Source organism: Camelus dromedarius, chromosome X (genome assembly GCF_036321535.1).
Source record: "Camelus dromedarius isolate mCamDro1 chromosome X, mCamDro1.pat, whole genome shotgun sequence".
Taxonomy (NCBI): domain Eukaryota; kingdom Metazoa; phylum Chordata; class Mammalia; order Artiodactyla; family Camelidae; genus Camelus; species Camelus dromedarius.
The window spans coordinates 57,210,247-57,230,490 of NC_087472.1; the positions used below are offsets into that span (position 1 = coordinate 57,210,247).

Consider the following 20,244-nt stretch of genomic DNA (forward strand, 5'->3'; position numbering starts at 1 on the left):
TTTTACCTCCTTGGTCAGGTTTTTTCCTAAGTATTTTTTATGTGATTTTAAAAGGGATTGTTTTTTTAGTTTCATTTTCTGATATTTCATTGCTGATGTAAAAAAATGCAACTGACTTCTGTATGCTAATCTTGTAATAGATGTTCATTTTACTGCTCTACCTGCATTGCCAACCCTGAGCCCTGAATTGACACATGTCCCAAATATACCAGGTCTCCAAACAATTAGTTCAATTCAGACAGTATTTCCTGAAGTACACCTCACCCAAGGTACTCTGGTGGGATATAAAGATTAAAAGGCGGCCTTTACTCTCAAAGAATTTGCAATTGTAGGGAAGGAGACAAAAACCACACAAGTCTAAGACAAGGTTTAATGTGCTATTGCCATATAAGTGATGTTAGCAATTACATACCTAATGTAATCTTTAGCCCTGTGCTAAGTACTATATGGTACACATGGTAAGTGTGTGATTATCAATGATGCTTAAACACTCCATATGTCAGTAAAGAGGGAAAGTGTATGGGCTATAGGGTGAAAGTTTTGAAGAAGCAGCAGTACTTTAGCTAGATGTTATTAGGATGAGTAACATCTGGATAGATGCTAAGAAGAAGGACATTGCATTCCATGTAAGAAGTATGACTTGACAGTGGTAAGAACACTGAGGAAGCTGTCCATTCTTATGTACTGGGTAGGTGTTGTGGGTTGTGAGCAGTAATCTTAGAGAAGATATGGCCAGATAGTAGAGGGCTTTGTAGATTTGCTACAGTAGGAAATAGCTATTAATTTTATGGTTTTGAGTCATATTGATGTAATGAAAGAGAAATTTTGGAAAGATTACTCAGGTACTAGTGTGTAGGATGGATTGAAATTTGGAGATATGGGAACCAGAAAGAGCAGTAGATAGTTGAGCATATGTCACAGTGGTTTCAGGAGTGGTGGTAACATTAGAAATGGAGAGGAAGGATTAAAGCCAGAAGACATTTTAAATAACTGGAAATAGTCCCAGAGACTAGAGAAATCTGGGAGTCATTCATATAGAGATGACAGTTAAGCCCATGAGAGTTATAAGAGATAATTAAAGGAGAGAATAAAGCCAGGGAAAGGAAATAAAATGTAAAATTTGGAATCACCTAAGCAATGCTGACATGCATCCATGTGGACAAGGAAATGAATGGAAAAAAGAAAGTCAGAGGGTAAGAATAAAACTTAAGAGGACACATAATTCGGGGAAGAGCATCACAAAAATACCGTGAATGAAAGTATTGCCCTGTTTTACAAATGAAAAAGCTGGGGCTAAGGGGGTAATGTCACTTATATGAGGCAATAAAGCAGTCACAACTCAACCTAAATTCTTTGAGATTCCACATTGTGTCCATTTGCCTACTCTTCCCAATCTCTGAGAACCAATGGCTACAAAGAAGTGTTCATATACTGTTATGGTCACTTCCCATGGTATCAAAGGTTTATGTGGAAACATAGGATTTTAAAGGAAGAGAAGAGATCTAGGACAAGACAAGAGGAGAACCAGAGCTAAGCCAGTATACACTAAGACTAAAATGACATCATTCTTGGTTCAAGTAAACACTGCAGCACAGGCAAAAAGAGGAGGTGGAGGTGGTGAAAGCACTATAGGTGCAAATGGTAGAAGGAGAAATAAATTGTTTTTCTAAATTCTGCATTTGTCTCCGATTATGCAGACCCTGATTTTTGAAGTATCTGCATTCTTTCAGTTTAGTCCTCACCAGGTGATGACTCTACCTTTGAAGCCTTAGCTTAGTGTCCTCCAGAAGTGAAACCACGAAAGAAGTTGATCATTGAGTTTTTCAGCTCAATGTCTGCAAGCTTCATTTTAATTCAAATAATTTCTGGGAGGAAGTGTTCTGTGCCAAATATGAGTGTGGATTACAGTGGTAAAGAGTAAAAGAAACCCATTTAGCAGAATACTAAATGCCAGTTTCTGAAAAGGAGCATTGCCAAACCATACCTACAAAGTTCTGAGACAGCCAACCATCAGGAAGAAACAGCAAGGCAAATAGTGCTTTGAAGTTCCAGAATTGCCTTTTACACTTATCGATCACTTTCTTGGTAGAAGTGTATCAGTAAGATGAGATGTATGCTCAAGCACTTGCTGCCTCTTTTTCTCTTTGAGTTGTTTGATGGCTGAAGAGCTGGGCCAATACAACTACTCTCTGTTTGGACTTAAGGGCAAAAATGTCCTAAGTCCAGGATTCCAAGCAAAACAGAATGTTATGCCTACCATAGAGCCATGATTCCAAAGACAGATATTCTTAGAGCCACCTTTTACTTTTCCACTCTTCCTGGAAGAAAGCAGCTTTGTCTCTGTAATCTGCCTGGTTAACCAAGTGGCATGAGAGTTTACCAGCCTGCTATGGCAAGGGTAACCCACCCTGCCCTGGCTGGCCTCTATCCACTGGGATCCAGACCTCACACTTATAGGAACACTCTGAATAGCACATTGATTTCATAAAGGAGAATGTAGTAAGCAAACTGTAAAGGACAACCACTGTCAGCTTTTTTTTAATCTCAAAATGTCAAGAACATTATTCTGCAAGGAATATAAAGAAAGTGATTATCTGTACATTAAGCAAGCTGATTCAGAGTGTACTTTGCTCCCTAAAAGCCTGTTGATTGGAAACAAGAACAATTGTACCATAAATGATGTTTCTTGTTAATTCCAAAGTCTCTTATTTTCTAGATACAGCATTCCTTTTTAGAAACACACCAACACCTAAACTACTACAACAGCTATCTCATTTATGTCCAATGATAACAAGACAAAGTAACTTTGTGAGTAGCAAGACCCTAAACATTCCATTAAAGCCAAGTGATGTTGAGCTGTCATCACAGCTATTTAAGTCAAATGTCAGCCACTATTATAGATCAGATAATGTGGATAAATAAAATGATTTTAGTTCATAGTACAGCAGGTTGACTATGGAATGGGATTACCTGGAATGATTACAAATGCTTCAATATAGCACATCAGTCTTTAGATATTTGCAGATGTCCACTGCCTTTGGGAATTGTACATGAAGAAAATATGCCAATGAATGAATACCCACCCATACAAGAGAAATGGACATTTGATCACCATCATATTTCAACCTTACAGATTATCCGGAAGGAACATCATCTCTTGCTGTGGAAACAGAGACGTAGCACTTTTCACACTTCCTGCATCTCTCAAAAAGGTCAGTATTCTGATAGATGCACATAGAGTGCTGCCTGGACTGCTAACAGTCAGTTCTGAGAGCTAGAAAAGAGTAAGTTCTCACCTTGGCAAACAAGATGTTAACTGTTTCATTCTTGTATTATTCATATAAACAGAAGTTCTATACATAATTTCCCTGTTTAATGTACTGGAAAAAGTGCCCTTACTCCCTACAAACTCACACTATTCACTTTGGCTAAAAGACCTACATATCCAGGAACAGCCAAACATCTTGTTTGGGTTATTTACCTTCAGATTATGAATTATAATCCTTGTCCTGGTGCATTTTGGGTCTCTGAAATGATATAGATTACAAATAGGTTCTTTTTGCCTGACTCCATTATGTCAGTTAATAACCTACTCTTACCCACTCACGGGCAAAAAGCACTATCCTTATACTCCAACTCTCCCAAAATGCTACTAATTCGTTTATCAGTGGCAGGCAGCCTTACACACTGGATTCTCTTTGGTCTAGTGAAAAGCTAAACAGCCTTCTCTTTGCAACATTCACAGGTAAATAAACCCAAGGCAATTCAGTATTAAAAGGAAATTTTTAGTAATAGAAATACTGTGGAGCTCGAAGCTCTGATCTGATAACCCTTTCAATTCTATTTCCATGAAAAAGCTGGCAATAATTCAGGAACATATTAATCTGTAGGCTCTCAAGTCTTCATTTCTTTCCCTTCCAGACCCCTGCTGTGTATCAGTATAGATACTAAGACCTTGTATATGCCAGCCACTTTGCTGTGTACTTGATATATATTATCTTATTTAATCCTCACATCAACTCTGTGAGGTGAATGTTACTATTCCCATTTTACTTATGAGAAAATTGAGATCCAGAGAAGTTAAACCACCTATCTAGCTAGTAAGTGGATAACCTAAGATTGCAACCCAAGTCTGTCTGGGGAAAGGGAAAGATCATGCCCTTTCCACTATAGCACTACATTTAAAAACCTGACTTGGGATATTTACTGTGCACCTTCACTTATAGTTAAAGGTTAAAAAGAAGGAAGAATTAAATTTGTCTTCTTATCCAAAGTCCCAATAAAATGTGTAATGTTTAAGTAAGACAGTGTATGGTAGTAGTATCTAGATTTCAGTTATCCATGGTGCTTATCTCTCATTTTCTTATTTAACATTTTACATGTTAACAAATGTTAAAGGAAAAAAAAGTTCTCTGGTGAAATTAAGAAACTTTGTATCAAAATTAGAGAGTGGTCTTTAGAATAAGAATTATGCTAATGAGTTTTGTGGTTTTTCCAAGATGAGGATGTAGTAGACCTCTGAACTTACTTGACCTTATTTTCTTGTGTGCAGATCATGGAACCTTGTCTTTAGTGCAGTACTTGTCAAGATTTATAATACACTAAGGAACTCTGTGAATCCCCAAAAGTGGAATAAGTTTTTTCCAAACCTATATGACAAAGTAACCCTTTTATTCAGAATATCTTGGGTAAATATTAAGACATAAAATATATTTTGATATGATTCCCTCAATAAGCAAAATTGCTTTTAAGCAATGCTTCCCAGGGCATTCTGTTCAAGTAAATTAAGTGATTAATTTTGTGGGAACAACAGTCATATTTTAATAATAATAGAAAAATGTTTGGGAATACAGGAGGGAAGAGTTTTAATGTATATAATTACTGCAGTGATGTTTGTAAAAGCTCTAAATGGAAAACAACTTGAATGTCTACCAATAGGAGAATGGTTGAATAAGTTATGTATGTCTAAATTAGTACATATTTTATACATATTTTCCTTTGTTTTCTTCTGAAAAGTTTTAAAATTAAAGAAAAGTATAAAAGATAAAGTGAATACCCATCTATTTACAAACTAGAATTAACAAATGCTAACATTTTTTCATTTTGTCTCAACTTTTTATATATGAAAAATAAATTTATTGCCATAAATTTTACACAAAAAAGCACTGATTCTAGGTGATATTTTCTTCAAAATGCAAAGACAAACTTGGAGAAACATTTGCAAAATATATAACACACAAAATTTAACATTCTGTATTTGCAAAGAGCTTGTAAATCAGTAAGAAAAAGAACACAGCAGTCAGAAAATATGCAAAGGTTGAAAACAATCAACAAAATAAAAGTTAAAATGAAGAATAAACATGAAAATTATTCAGCTTCACTAGAAAGAAATGCAAATTAAAATAACTCGAAATTTCAATTTTTGCCTACTAAAGCAGCCAATTCCTGTAAGTTGGAGTACCTAATATTGGCAAGAATATGTTGAAACAGGTGCTTTTATATATTGCTGATGTTAGGTTAAATTCATAGATAATTTTTGAGAGCAAAATATATAACATATAAAAACCTTAAATTGTTCATGCAATTTTATCTGATAACTCCATTTTGGGAATGTATTTTAATGAAATAATCAAAGATCTGTGTAACTATTCATCATCAACTTATTATGATAGCAGAAAATTGGAAACAAAACTAAATATCTAACAATAGAGGAGTGGTGAAATAAATTACTAAATCATTATGATGAACTATGTACAACTAATTATTTTGAAGAATAATTAATAAGGTTATGTGAAAAAGCTGTATCAGTGCAGTTTAATTCTAAAAGTACATTTTAATCAGTTTTATTGAGATACAATTCATATACCATATAATTTGACTGTTTACAGTGTACAATTCAGTAGTTTTTAGGATATTCACAGTTATGCAACCATCACCACAATCAGTTTTACAATACTGTTACTGCCCCAAAAAGAAACCCCATATTCATTAGCAGTCACTCCCCATTCCTCCACTCCCACCCCTAGGAAACTACTAATCTACTTTCTGTTTCTATAGATTTGCCTATTCTGGACATTACATATAATCCATGATTCTGAGAATCATATGATATGTGGTCTTCTGGGAGAAAACATTTATAAATCAAATATTTGATAGGAGACTTGAATGCAGAATATATAAAGAACTCTTACAATTCTATATTCAAAAGAAAATCCAATTTTTTAATAGGTAAAGGATCTGGATAGACATTTCTCCATATAAAAATGATCAATAAGCACATGAAAAGATGCGTAACATCATTAGCCATTAGGGAATGCAAATCAAAACTGTGAGATACCGTGTAATATCTACTATGATGGCTATAATACAAAAGACAGATAATAAAAAGTGTTGGTGAGGACGTGGAGAAATTGGAACCCTCATACACTTCTGGTGGGAGTGTAAAATGGTGCAATTACTTTGGAAAACAGTTTGGCTGTCCTTCAATATGTTATATATAGCATTACCATATGCCCTAGTAATTCCACTCCTCAATATATAACCAAGAGAAATGAAAACATATATCCAAAAAAACTACTACATAAATGTTCACAGCAACATTATTCATAATAGCTAAAAAGTGGAATTAACTCTAATATCCATCTACTGATGAATAGATAAATAAAATGTGGTGTATCCATACAATGGAATGCTATTTGGCAACCAAAAGAATACATGCTACAACATGCAATGAACCTTGAAAACATTATAAAATTACATGTTTAATTTTAATTTTAAAACTTTTAAGTATTAAAATGTATCTACATAGGAAGGAAAACACTGAAAGGAATTATACCAAAAATATAAGTAAAAACAAATATTTTACATAGGTTACTTCCTTCTCTATCGAGCCTTAACACTTCAACCTCTCTCTTGCCAATATTCATTTCTCCCTAACTCCATTGCCTTAGCCAGCAAAAATCTAAATTCCAGATTCAATCCAGCTGTCTGTCTTCTCCATTTCTACACCCAGGCTGCTGAGAACTACTACAAAAATAACACAACTGATTATAAATACTGATTGCAAATGACTACAAATAACACACATTTGTGACCTCCAACCTAAACTGGCCTGATAAGTCTTCACTATTTACCAGTAGTTATTTCATCTATTAACCACAACTTCATATAATCTCTCATATGGCTCCTATCCCATTTCATAATGAAAGTCCTAAAACATGAAATAGGGCTACAAAGGAAATAAAAAGTCACTCTAATTGGAAAAGAAGTAAAACTATCTACTTGTAGGTGACGTGATTGTCTACATAGATAGTGTAAAGAATCTACAAAAACTCCTAGAACTAATGAGTGAGTTTAGCAAGTTCACAGCATATAGGCTCAATGCACAAACATCAGTTGTGTTTCTATACACTAGCAATGCACAACTGGGAAACCAAAATCAAAAACACAATTTACAATAATGCCAAGAAATTAAAAAACTAGATATAAATCATATACAATATCTGTATGCTGAAACTTACAAAACACTGATGAGAAAGACCATGGAAGATCCAAATAAACAGAGATACATGCTATGCTTATGGATCAGAAGACTCGATATAGTTAAGATGTCAATACTCCCCAAATTGATAGACAGGTTTAATGTAATCCTAATTAGAGATAGACAAGCCGACACTAAAAGTTATGTGGAAAAGTAATGGAACTAAGGGAACTAGACAGCCAAAACAATTCTGAAAAAACAAGTGAAGGTGTCAAACTGTCCCATTTTAAGACATACTGTAATGCTACAATAGTCAAGACAGTGTGGTATTAGCAAAAGGATAGACCCATAAACCAATGGAACAGAATAAAAAATAAAACACAGAAATAGACCCATATAAAGATACTCAACTGATTTTTATACAAAGATACAATGGTAATTCAATGAAGAAAATAAAATCTTCAATGAATAGTGCCGAAATAACTGGACATACTACACCACTACACCTCATAACATATACAAAATTTAACTCAAAATGGATCATAGATCTATATGTAAATGTACAACCATAAAAATCTTAGAAGAAAATGTAGGAGAAAATCTTTATCAGTTTGAATTGGCAAATCATTCTTAGATATGACATCAAAAGTAAGATAAAAAAAAGAAAAAATTTACAAATTGGATTTCAACAAAATTAAAAATGTATCCTCTGAGAATAACATTGTTAAGAGAATAAAAAGCCAAACCACTGACTGGGACAAAATATTTGTAAAACAGACATCTGATAAATGACTTGTATCCAGAGTATGTAAAGTGCTCTAAAAGCTCAAAAATAAGAAAACACACAAAAAAATGAGCAAAAATTTGAATGGACATTTCACCTAAGAAGTGGAAATAAGCATAAGAAAAGATGCTTGATGGGGTGGCCCAGATGACAGAGTAGGAAGACCCTGAACTCATCTTCTCCCATGGACACACCAAAATTACAATTACTTACAGATCAGTTATGTATGAGAATGACTTGAAGACCAGCAGAAAAGATTTCCCACAACTAAAGACATAAAGAAGGAACCACAACTAAATGGGTGGGAGGGGCAGAGACCCAGTATAATCAGGACCCACACCCCCTGGTCAGCTACCCACAAATGGGAAGAATTTCACAATCACAGAAATCCTCCTCAAGGAGCAAGGGGTCTGAACTCCATATCAAGCTCCCCAGCCTGGGGTCTGGCACTGGGAAGACAAGCTCCCAGAACATCTGAATTACATTGAAAACTAGCAGGACTTAAGTTAAAGGACTTAGGAAGGCTATAAAAAACACTCTGCTTTTAAAGGGCACTTGCAAAATCTTACATGCTCCAAGTCCCACGGCAGAGGCAGTAATTTGAAAGGAGCATGGGTCAGAACCACTTGATCATGCAGAAAGTCCTGAAGAGACAGGGGGCAACTGCTACTCACTTTTGGGAACAGAGACAGTGGCAGCAGCCATTTTGAGGACCTCATTCTGCCATGATAGCAGCAGCACTGTCAAACGCCATTTTAGAATCCTCCCATCAGCCTGTTAGCAATGGGGACTCAGCCCCTCCCACCATCAGGCTGGCACTAGCACTGAGCATCCCCAAGCCGCACAGACAAACACAGGGAGATCCAGCCTCACCCACTAGCAAGCTGGCAGCAGCTTCACACCCTCCTGGGCCACACAGCCAACCATGTGGGAAGCCTATCTCACACTTCAGTGGGCCCACAGCCACTGCACAGGGCATGGCCTCACAGCCAACCAGACTGGGATCAAGACCTACCCACCAGCACACCCACAGTAGTTGGCCCTGCCACAACAGAAAGTCACATGCAACCCACAGAGGGGGTACCCCTAGAGCATATAGCACTGGTGACCAGAGGGAAGCATACCGCTGGACCCAATAGGACATCTCCTACATAAGGTCACTTTTCCAAGATCAGCAATCATAACCAACCTACTAAATACACAGAAATAAAAACAGCAAATTAGGCAGAATGAAGTGACAGAAAAATACATTCCAAACAAAGGAACAAGATAAAACCCCAGAAGAACTTAATGAAATGGAGAAAAGCAATCTGCCTGATAAAAACGTCAAGGTTATTATCAAAAACTTGGGAGAAGAATGTATGATCACAGTGAAAATTTCAACAGAGAGAAAATATAAAGAAGAATCAAACACAGCTAAAGAATACAATAACTGAAATTAAAAAAAAATACTAGGAGTCAATAGATTAGGTAACACATAGGAATGGATCAGTGATCTAGATGACAGAGTAGTAGAAATCATCCAAGCTGAATAGGAAAATAAAAAAAAATAAGAATAGTTTGAGACCTCTGAGACAACATCAAGCATACTACCATCACATTATAGGGATCCCAGAAAGAGAAGAGATATAGAAAAGGGGTCAGAGAACTTATCTGAAGGAATAATAGCTGAAAACTTCCATAACATGGGAAAGGAAACAGACATCCAGATTCAGGAAGTACAGAGAGTCCAAAACAAGATGAATGCAATGTGGTCCACATCAAGACACATTATAATTAAATAGCAAGATTAAAATAGAGAATCTTAAAAGCAGAAAGAGAAAGCAACATACAAGGGAACTCTCATAACACTATCAGCTGACTTTTCAGCAGAAACCACAGGCCAAAAGGGATTGGCATAATATATTCAAAGTGATGAAGGGGAAAAAGCTACAACCGATGATACTCTGAGAAGTTCTCATTCAAATTGGAAGGAGTGATAAAAAGTTTTACAGACAAGCAAAAGTTAAAAGAGTTCAGCACCACTAAACCGGTTTTACAAGAAATGTTAAAGGGACTTCTCTAAGCAAAAAAAGGCCATAATTAGAAATGTGAAAACTATGAAAGGAAAAGTCTCACTGATTAAGGCAAACATGAACACAGTAAAGGGAGTAGAACAATCACTTATAAAGCTAATAGGGAGTTAAAAGACCCAAGTAGTAAAATCGTCTATATCCACAATAAGTAGTTATGGGATACACAAAAACATTAAACGCTGGGGGTGGGTAAGAGTAAAAATGTAGGGCGGTTAGAATGTTTGGACTTAAGAGATCATCAACTTAAAATAATCATATATAGAGAAAGAGGTTGTTATATGTGAACCTCATGGTGACCACAAACCAAAAACCTTTAATAGATATGTACACAAAAAAGAGAAAGGAATCCAAACATAACACTAAGGATAGTCATTAAATTACAAGGGGAGACAGCAAAGGAAGAAAAGAATGACAACAAAAAAAAGCCTACAAAACAACCTGAAAACAATGAACAAAATGGCAGTAAGTACATACCTATGAATAATTACTTTAAATGTAGATGGATTAAATGCTCCAATCTAAAAACATAGAGTGGCTGAATGGATTTAAAAAAAAAAAAAAGACCCATATATATGTTGCCTACAAGAGGCTCACTTCAGATCTAAAGACAGACTGAAAGGGAGGAGCTGGAAAAGGTATGCCATGTAAATGGAAATGAAAAGAAACCTGGGGTAGCAACACTTACATCAGAGAAAATAGACTTTAAAACAAAGACTGTAACAAGAGACAAAGACATCACATAATGATAAAGGGATCAATTCAACAGAGATATACCAGTTGTAAATTTATATGTACCCAAGATAACAAACCTACATACATAAAGCAAACATTAAGAAACGTAAAGGAGAAACTGAAAATAATTCAATAACAGTAGAGGATTTTAACACCCCATTTACGTCAATGGACAGATCATCCAGACAGAAAATCAATAAAGAAACACTGGCCTTAAATATGAATATGGTCAATAATATTGTAATAACTTTGTATGGAGACAAATGGTTACTAGACTTATCATGATGATAATTTCATAAGGTATGCAAATGTTAAATCACTATGTAGTACTCTTGAAATCAACATAATATTGTACATCAACTTTATTTCAATTAAAAATAAATTAAAATAAATAAAATAAAAATTGATTGTGGATATTCTCTGAAATGAGTGCCAAAAGTCTTTGTTAAAATATAAATGAAGAGTCATTCATATTGAAAATTGGTAGTATGACAATGGAGTTAGTTTCAAAATATAGATATCCATTGGGGAGATAAAAAAGAAAAGATGCTCAATATCACTAGCCATTAGGAAAATGCAAATTAAAACGACAAGGAGTTTCCTTTACACCCATATTGGAATAGGTAATTTTTTTTTACACGGTGATACGTCCAAGTGCTAAGAAAGATGCAGGACAGTGAGAATTATCATACATTTCTGGTGGGAATGCAAGATAGCACAGGTACTCTGGAAAACACTTCTTTATAAAGTTTCTTATAAAGTTAATCATACACTTTACTATATGACCCAGTAATCCTACTCCTGATTACTTCCCCTAGAAAATGAAAACCTGTGTTCATACAAAAATTTGTATATGAATGGTTATAGCAGCTTTATTTATACCAGCCCAAACCTAAGAAACAAAAACAAATTCCTTCAGTGGGTGAAAGGTTAAACAAAGTATACTACTCAGCAATCAAAAGTAATGAACAATTGATACTCATAGAAACATAGATGAACCTAAAATGCATTATGCTAAGTGAAAAAGCCCAGTTCATAGCATAAGGAATATAGTCAATAATATTATAATAAACTTTGTGTGATGCATAATCTATAAAAATATCAAATCACTATGTTGTACACCTGAAACTAATATAATATTGTAAGTCAACTATACTTCAATTTTAAAAAAGAAAAATATCTTTAAAAGGCTATGTGCTGTATAATTCCATTTTTATGAAATTTTGGAAAAGGAAAAAATATATAGAGAGAAAACAGATAAGTGATTGCCAGGTTTAGGGATCAGAGAATGTTCTACATTCTATCTGAGATGATGGTTACAAGATTCTATCATGTGTAAAAGCTCACAGAACTATAAACCAAACAAAAGTTAATTTTACTGTATTTTAATTTAAAATTAAAAAAATAAAGCAAAAAAATTTTTAAACCTTTTCTCATGCTTCTCTGGAACTTCCTACATGCTTCTTTCCAGCATCTTCCCAGTGTCTTCCCAAATTTTCCTAGGTTTTCTCCTGACCATCACATAAATCTACTCATTCCTTAGGGAATCTATCCATTCCTTGGCTAAAGGGCATATATATGCTGATAACTATTAAGTATGTATTTCCAGCCCAGCACGCTTTCCTGAGCTCCAGACCTGAATAACTCAGTGCCTTTCAACTTCATTCACCCAAAAATCCATTTCCTGTTTTTGTTCCTTTTCCTTCATCCCCCTCCACCTACGTCTAATTATTCACCAAGGTGAGTTGATTGTACTTCCAAAATATCTCTGGAAGCTGTATACTCTTCCTTATTCTGATTACCATGACCCCAGACCATGTGTCATCTATATTACTGCAATAGCCTTTTAACTGTTTTTCCTGCCTCCAATCATGCCCTTCTTCCAGTCCATTCTTCATATTGCAACTAGAATGATAAAAAACAAAAATCTGTGTAATGGCTCTTTCTTTGGTTTCAGCATAGTATGAGCTCCTTAACATGGTTTACAATAAGCCGTTTTATGATCCAGCCCCTGTTCATCTTCCCAGGTTCGTCTCTCATAATTCTCACCTCCCAAGGTTTCTCTCCACTAGTTCTATCCCCATACTTGTACACCTCGACTTCTTTCAGTCCCTCAAACATGCCCCTGCTGTTTCCCATGATTGGGATACTTCCTCAGCAACCTCCCACCTCCTCCATTCCAGTCTCCTTCAGTTCCTTCAGTAGTATTTATTCTCTAGGAGTCAGTGTCCACATCATTTACTCAGGGTATATCACTGACTGATGTCCCTTCTGGGTGCTACCATAATAATGTTATGAGATCTCTTTATTCTGTGTTATAATAGCTAACTTACTTTTCTATCTCTGAAACTAGATTGTAAGCTCCTTGAGGGCAGTCCTTGTGTCTTGTTCACATTTTAGTGCCAGCCTCTAATACAGCACCTGGCACAAGGTAAGTATTCAGTAAATATTTATTGAGTGACTAAATGAGAAGGAGAAGGGATGGAAAACAGTCTCTGAGATTATAGATTATTTTTTATTTATCCTTTTCTATGTTTTCCAAATTTTCTATGATGAACATGAATTGCTTTTATAACAAAAATAATGTATTAGAGATAATTTTTAAAGTATATTAAACATAATATAGAAGAGAAGAAACTATGATGAAAATTAAAATCACCCATAATCTCATCACCTAAAGATAACTTACATTAACATTTTGCTGTGTCCCTTCCAATATTTTCTATGAATATGTTTTTAAACATTGAAATCGTATTGTGTTCAGTTTTGAATCTTGTTTTTATCACTAATACAGAAAGTAATTTCCCATTATATCAAAGTACTATTGTTTATTTAACCAGTTTTCTGCTGTCCAACATTAAAATTTTATCCAATTTTTCACTGTTATGAGTAAGGCTATCAGTAATATCGTTGAACATAAATCTTTTTCCTTGTAGTCATTTTCTTACAATAGGCTCCTAGAAGCAAAATTACTGGTAAGAATTTTTAAAGACTGTTAATATATATGGCCAAATTGTTTTCCAGAAAGCTTATACTAATAATAGCTGGTTGAGTGCCTACTATATGCCAGATATTATTTTAGGTAGATATTGTTATGCCTATTTTACAGATGAAGAAACTAAGGTCCATTGATGTTATTTGCCCAGAGCCACAGAGATAGCAAATAGCAAAACTAGAATTCAAATTCAGAATTGCCCAATTTCAAACCTTATGTTATTTCTTGTAAATTTATATATATATACTATAGAAAGTGTGGAAAATACAAGTAGAAAGTAGAGGAAATGAAAATAAATTACCCATGAATCCACCACTTTCAACAACTTAGTGTACTTCATCTGTCTTTTATAATTCCAGATAAAAGTTCTGGGTTAAAAATAATTATAATATTGTATATATAATTTTGCATCCTGCTTTTTTCACCTAACATTTTTCAATGCTGACCCATACTTTTCAAAAACATAATTTTAACAGTTGCATATTATTGTCAATGGATATTTAAAGTAGTTCAGCTCACTTGTGAATTTATTTTTTTCATTCCCAGGACACTTCCATCTCCCATGAGGCTTACAGAGTTCAATGTTGGGAACCATTCTAATCTTCAAAATAAGTCACCACGGCAGATTGCAAGCTTCACAATTTGAAAGCATTCATCAAATACTTGCTGTGCAGATCGATGTTTCAGGACTTTTCAAGTTATTTAATTTAATAACTGAACTCAACAATCTGGTAGCAGTTAATTCAAGCCAGTTGTTCCCTCACCACATCTGTGAAAGCCTAAATGTAACATACATATCTTTCCAGAGGCTCTTCTTCATTCTACTTGTCAGGTAAAGGGGTATTCAGAAGACTTCCTTGGAGTCTCTACCTTCCCTAGAAAGACTGTTAATCATATCTATAGGGTCTTTGCTGTATTGAGAGGAATCAGATTGCTCTTGCTGCTTGTGTACATGTGCATTTATAAGCACGCATATGTGCAGCATATTTACATAAAATTCTGCTGTGGTGTTGTGAAAATCAAGGCTTGAAAAATCTGAAATTTTTATTCAATCATATTTTCTTCCTAAATAGCTAATTTAAATATTTGCTAAGCTGTGAACACCTTCCCTATAAGAGGTGCATAAAATTCAAGAGGGAGATTCAAAACACTGTGATCAATGTCCTCGAATTGGGAATTGAACAACAATGTAAAACCTGTTCTCTGTCATAGAGGTATGGTGTTCCTGAAAGCACCACAGCTAATACAGGCGATCAGATTAGATAAGATTTCCACTTTATTTAACATAATGATTGGTGTTTTAAAGACTTTTAATGCCAAGCTGTGGTAAAATTCTCCAATAACTTTTACTTTTTTCTCTGCTACCTAGCTTTATTTTAACCTTTATGAAACAAGAACTATAAGCCTAAGTTATGGACCATTGGTTTTGTTAAGGGGTTTAAGGGTGACTTTCATGTTTAATTACAATACTGTTAATAAGGTAAAGTTTCACAGTTGAAATTAGCCTAAGGATTAGCACTAAAGATGTGTGTTTTCACAACAGGGATTAGTGTACAGATAGTGGAAACCGAATAGTAATATGTCAATTCTTTCTCTTTCTCTCTCTCTCTCTTTTCTAGTTTCAATAGTAGTGTAGCCATTAAGATAGTTTACATCCATTTCCCAATTTATTTATAATAAGCCTTTCTTTTAGTCCTAGTGCCTGAATGAGTATGGACACTAATGCTGCTTCTCTATAATAATAATAATAACACCTAAGGGTATTGACGTTTTTCATTTCTGTCAGTGCTCTAGAACCCAGCTGCTAACAATAGAAGTCCCAACTCTTACATAAATTAGTGAAAGTTAGAGACATCTTATTGATAGCAAGTTATTGAGCTCCTAGAGGGATGCTATGTTTGTGAAACTATTCCCCCTGAAACTTTTTGAGTAAAAAAGAGTGGTCTGCCACAAACAATTCAGTGTTCAGGCCCCAGTGGAGCTGTGAATGTGAGCAATCTAGCTACTTAAAGCAATGAAAGGCCTGTTCATTTGGATCCTGTAGGTAATTTTGGTCAAGGTAAGACTTTCAGCATAAATTAAATGGATTGTAGTCAGCATTCCATTTGAGGGAATACTAGACATGACTAAATCTATTAGGGCCAGGGACTGTTTCTCAAACTCAGATGCTGAGAAGCAGCCTAGTAGACTATGCACAGAGTTTCATGATGAAATCATGTATGTTCAGATGGGAAGATTTTTCCCCTTCCTCTTTCCCTTCAAAACACTCTCTTGCTTGGGTTTATCTTGAAAGCTTATTTGATCATCCATATGGTCTTATGTTTGCCAAGCCTTGCCTTATATTCATATAGAAATGCACCTCTCCTAAAGGTAGGGCCATTGCCTACACCACAGCCAGTAGGCCTCAAAGCAATCCTTCCCTTTCCCATCCATCATCTTCTGCCTAGGATTTAGGCAGAGTAGCTGCTAACTATGATTCAAAGTCAGGAAGGAATCAAGAACTTGTTTGATGAATAGAGTGTATTAGCACTCAGGACTCATAGAAATCAGGTGATAAAAGACAGTGTCAGGAAACTACAAAGAAGCACTGGAAGGGTAAAGCTCAGGAAAGCTATAATGCAAAGATGATTATTTAATGTCTTACAGACTTAAACTGTCTTCAAAAGGCCAAATAAATCTGGGTTTTACCTGGGGGCTTAGGGAAATAAAGAAACCCTATTCCTATCTCTGAACCCTGATTCCACTAGTTTACAGACTCTGATACAACCTCATTATAGATCATTGAGTATTGACTTCTGTACCTAAACACCTCCCCAATTGGTTGACTACTTATAAAGAAGACAGAGAGGTTTGTTTGATAATTAGCATACCCTGATCTGGCTCCTTTGCTTGCTTTTCATTGGGGTCATGTTCAGTAACCTTTGTGGGATCTCATTTCCCAATCTTTGGTACCTATCTTTTCCATTTGCAAAACAAAGACACTCATTGTTAGGATCCTACGGGTGAAAGGTGCTATGTAACTCCCCAGTGCTCTTATATATCCTTCAATGCAGGACTGGAATGAAAAGTATAACCAGACAGTATTTCTAAACAAATCAGTGTGCTCCTTTCTTTCTTTCATGCTCTCATTGCTGATTTGTTCTTGCAGAGCTTTGAGTACTTTATTAATGTTCCCTCTTTCATTCCAACAATGTCCTTGGAAAGAGGCAGAATAGAATTATTTTCCCCATGTACAACCCAAAAAATTGAGGGCAGTGAAAGAAATGAAATGCTCTCCAAATGCACATAGCTGTCTGGGACAGAACTCAGTTGCCGTGTCCAGTGCGCTGCTAGAGTGACTTGTCTTCCTAGTACTGGAATAACCACAAAGAGGCTTAGAACACTGACAGCAATTAGGGTGAAACCACATTGCAGAAGAGTCCTACACTGTCCAGAATCTGAAAATATGCAATTTATACATTTCTTATTTTGTATGTGATAGAAATGTAATATGTACCTCTTTCCCTCTCTGGCCCCATGTAACACATATATTTCAAACTATGTAGCATCAGCCAGTGCCATTATGTCTTCTGGCTCCCATAGAGCCCACTCCCAGGGCTATCTTTGCCAGAGAAAAGAATGTGCTTCCCCATGTTTATGCCAAATTATATGAAGTGTAGACACTGAGGTTAATGGAGATATAAGCACAATCCTAGCAGGTATGTTTTAAGAATATTGAATATACATTATTGTAATGTGCATCTGAAATTGAACATGGCCCAAATTCATAGGAATGTAACAGTCATGCAAAGCCTACCCCTTTCACCTCTCATTTTATACACACACTACCCCCCAAAGCAGGCTGCCTGGTTATCAGGAGCAAAAAATTTAAAGGAATGAGTTTCTGTCCTCTCCTTTTAGAAAAATGTCCTACAGTCACTGCAAGTGAAAAACTTTCAATTCTTACATTCTAGAACTTCTGTTCTCAGAGTAGCTAAAGTATTCAGTTGGTGCAAAAGACATGTTCTGTGCTTCTGTCAGGGTCACAGAAGTTATGTGAGAAGATTGTTAGACCTTTCCACAAGTCTAATGTTCTTAGAAAATTCATGAATTCCATCCAATCAGTGGGAAATGGTTTATGAGGTATGATACGTCTGCATTTCTTTAACCGTAGCTGTAATGTACCATATTAAATTATAGTCTTTTGCATGCAAGTATTATGTAATATAATAATGAACAGATGGCTCCTAATAGCATGCAATCCATGACTGTTTACTTCCCCAAAAGGGCTAGGGCTGTGTCCCCCACAGTGTTCAAAATTATTAAATGTATTCTTTGTAGCAGCCTGGTATTTGGCCATCAGCAGATTGAGTTAGACAATGAATGCAATATATCAGGAAATAGATTCTTAATTAGGGAATGGTGTTAAAGTGAAAAAATAAGATAAGATGCATTTAAGGAATAATGGCTGTCATCTCGCTGGCTAAATCAGTAAAGGAACGCAACAGGAAAGCTGGTACTGGGTCTTGGTAATATACAAAATGCATTGGAGAGCCAGAAAAAGAAAAGCACTGGGGACCTTAGTAGTTAAGCGCAAGTTGCCAACTTGCTACAAATCCTTTTTTTGACCAATCTGCTCATATTGTATATAGTATTCTTAAAACCATGTGTCTTGCTACAAAAATACTCATAAATACTGACCAGCTTTATCTTCCTATGTCTTTTATTAAAAGCATATGCATAAAATTGTCATTTCTTTTATATATTATGGTAATGTTAATGTTGGCAAAGCCTAAAATTTCAGACAACTTTGATGGAACTTTCTATACGTCTTATTCATGGGTTTATAGTGGAGTTAATTCACTCCCAGGTTGATTGGTATGTATGGTATGTATACTCTTCTGTAACATCTTCCAGACACCCGCGCCATCCCCATGCTCAGTATTTCTCTCTTATGATCCTACGTGGATATGAGTTGGGAAATTAGCAGCAATGGCTTTTAGAACAGTGACTAGTCTAATGTCACTTAATTATGTTCAGTCACTGCTCAGCCTCACACACATTTATCTTTCCCTCTGTTATTGTGGTAAGTAAAAAGAAAAAGAAAGAATTTGTGTGCCTAAAGGTGATATGAACTCTGGTTTGCTTTTTCTTGCACTGAAAACTATGTTTATTATTCTCCAGATGCATGTCACCTGAAGAAAGAATACAATGATCCTGAGAAAAGATTAAAGTGGTCCACTTGCTCCTAAGTTATACATAACCTTCAGAGAAATATTTGGAGTGACCCTTATTAAGTAAGCCTCAAATAAGTTTCCCTTTAACAGATGTTCCATTTACACAAAAAAATCCTTTTCAGACAGAATTAGTCAACAAGAAAGCAGAAGTCACTGAATGTGTAGGGCACTGAAAGCTGAAGTTTGGAACAATAATTGCTGACCATGACTAAATGATAATGGAAAACTTAAATCACTTCGGGGAGGCCCAACCCATAGAGGTCAGACTTAAACCAGAAAGAAGTATTTTATTCCAGCTAAGCTTAATTAAAAATTACTTACTCAAAACATCTCAGCTGAAAATCCCATTTCATTTATTCCAATGCATAAGCTACCAACAGCTTTAGTCTGCACCACAAGCACAATATAAAAAATTCAAATACTAGAAACAAAGGACAACTAATTTCTATCTAGATTGAGAAAAAGGCATAAAAGAGTAGACTTTTATACAAGAATCTTATTTAGGTAGAGGTTACTAAGGAAAGTCAAGGTATAGACATTTAAAAGGAAGTTTTATTATAGATATAAATATATACATATGATGGTTTATGCAGGAATGTATAAACATAGAAAAGTATTTTCTTCATGTTATAAACAACAAAATTTACAAATTAATTTTCTCACCATATGCAGAGACATTGAAAATTTAGCTTCTCTTTAAATATTAAAATATTCACAGTAGTATAATGTTTCAATGTTTAGACTTCCAAGTCTACAAGGGTAGAAAATTTATGCTAGTAAAAAGTACATTTTAAGTAAATTTTTATTAAAAGTACTTGAATATGTTTCTGGTTTTAACAGAAATTTCACACATAAATCTTGACTGAAATATTTGTATCAATTTTACAAAGTAACACAGTATCAGACCCAGACCCTGACAATGTTGGTGTTAACTTTAAAAAATGCACAACACGATAGTTGTG

At 35.1% G+C, this 20,244-nt stretch overlaps 1 protein-coding gene across 2 annotated transcripts in view; it reads left to right on the plus strand.

The window, feature by feature from the left end:
• The window catches only part of ZDHHC15 (zinc finger DHHC-type palmitoyltransferase 15), a 111,488-nt gene extending 91,662 nt beyond the window's left edge, over window positions 1-19,826 (plus strand). The window contains exons 11-12 of one of the 2 annotated variants that reach the window (XM_064483026.1): window positions 3,134-3,212; window positions 4,553-4,953. In XM_064483026.1, the coding sequence (XP_064339096.1) occupies window positions 3,134-3,180 (47 nt within the window). In that variant the 3' untranslated portion in view covers window positions 3,181-3,212; window positions 4,553-4,953. Of the gene's footprint in view, window positions 1-3,133; window positions 3,213-4,552; window positions 4,954-14,612 lie in introns of those variants that run through there. The other variant, XM_064483025.1, reaches the window with a different exon arrangement.
• Window positions 19,827-20,244: the final 418 nt, after the last annotated feature.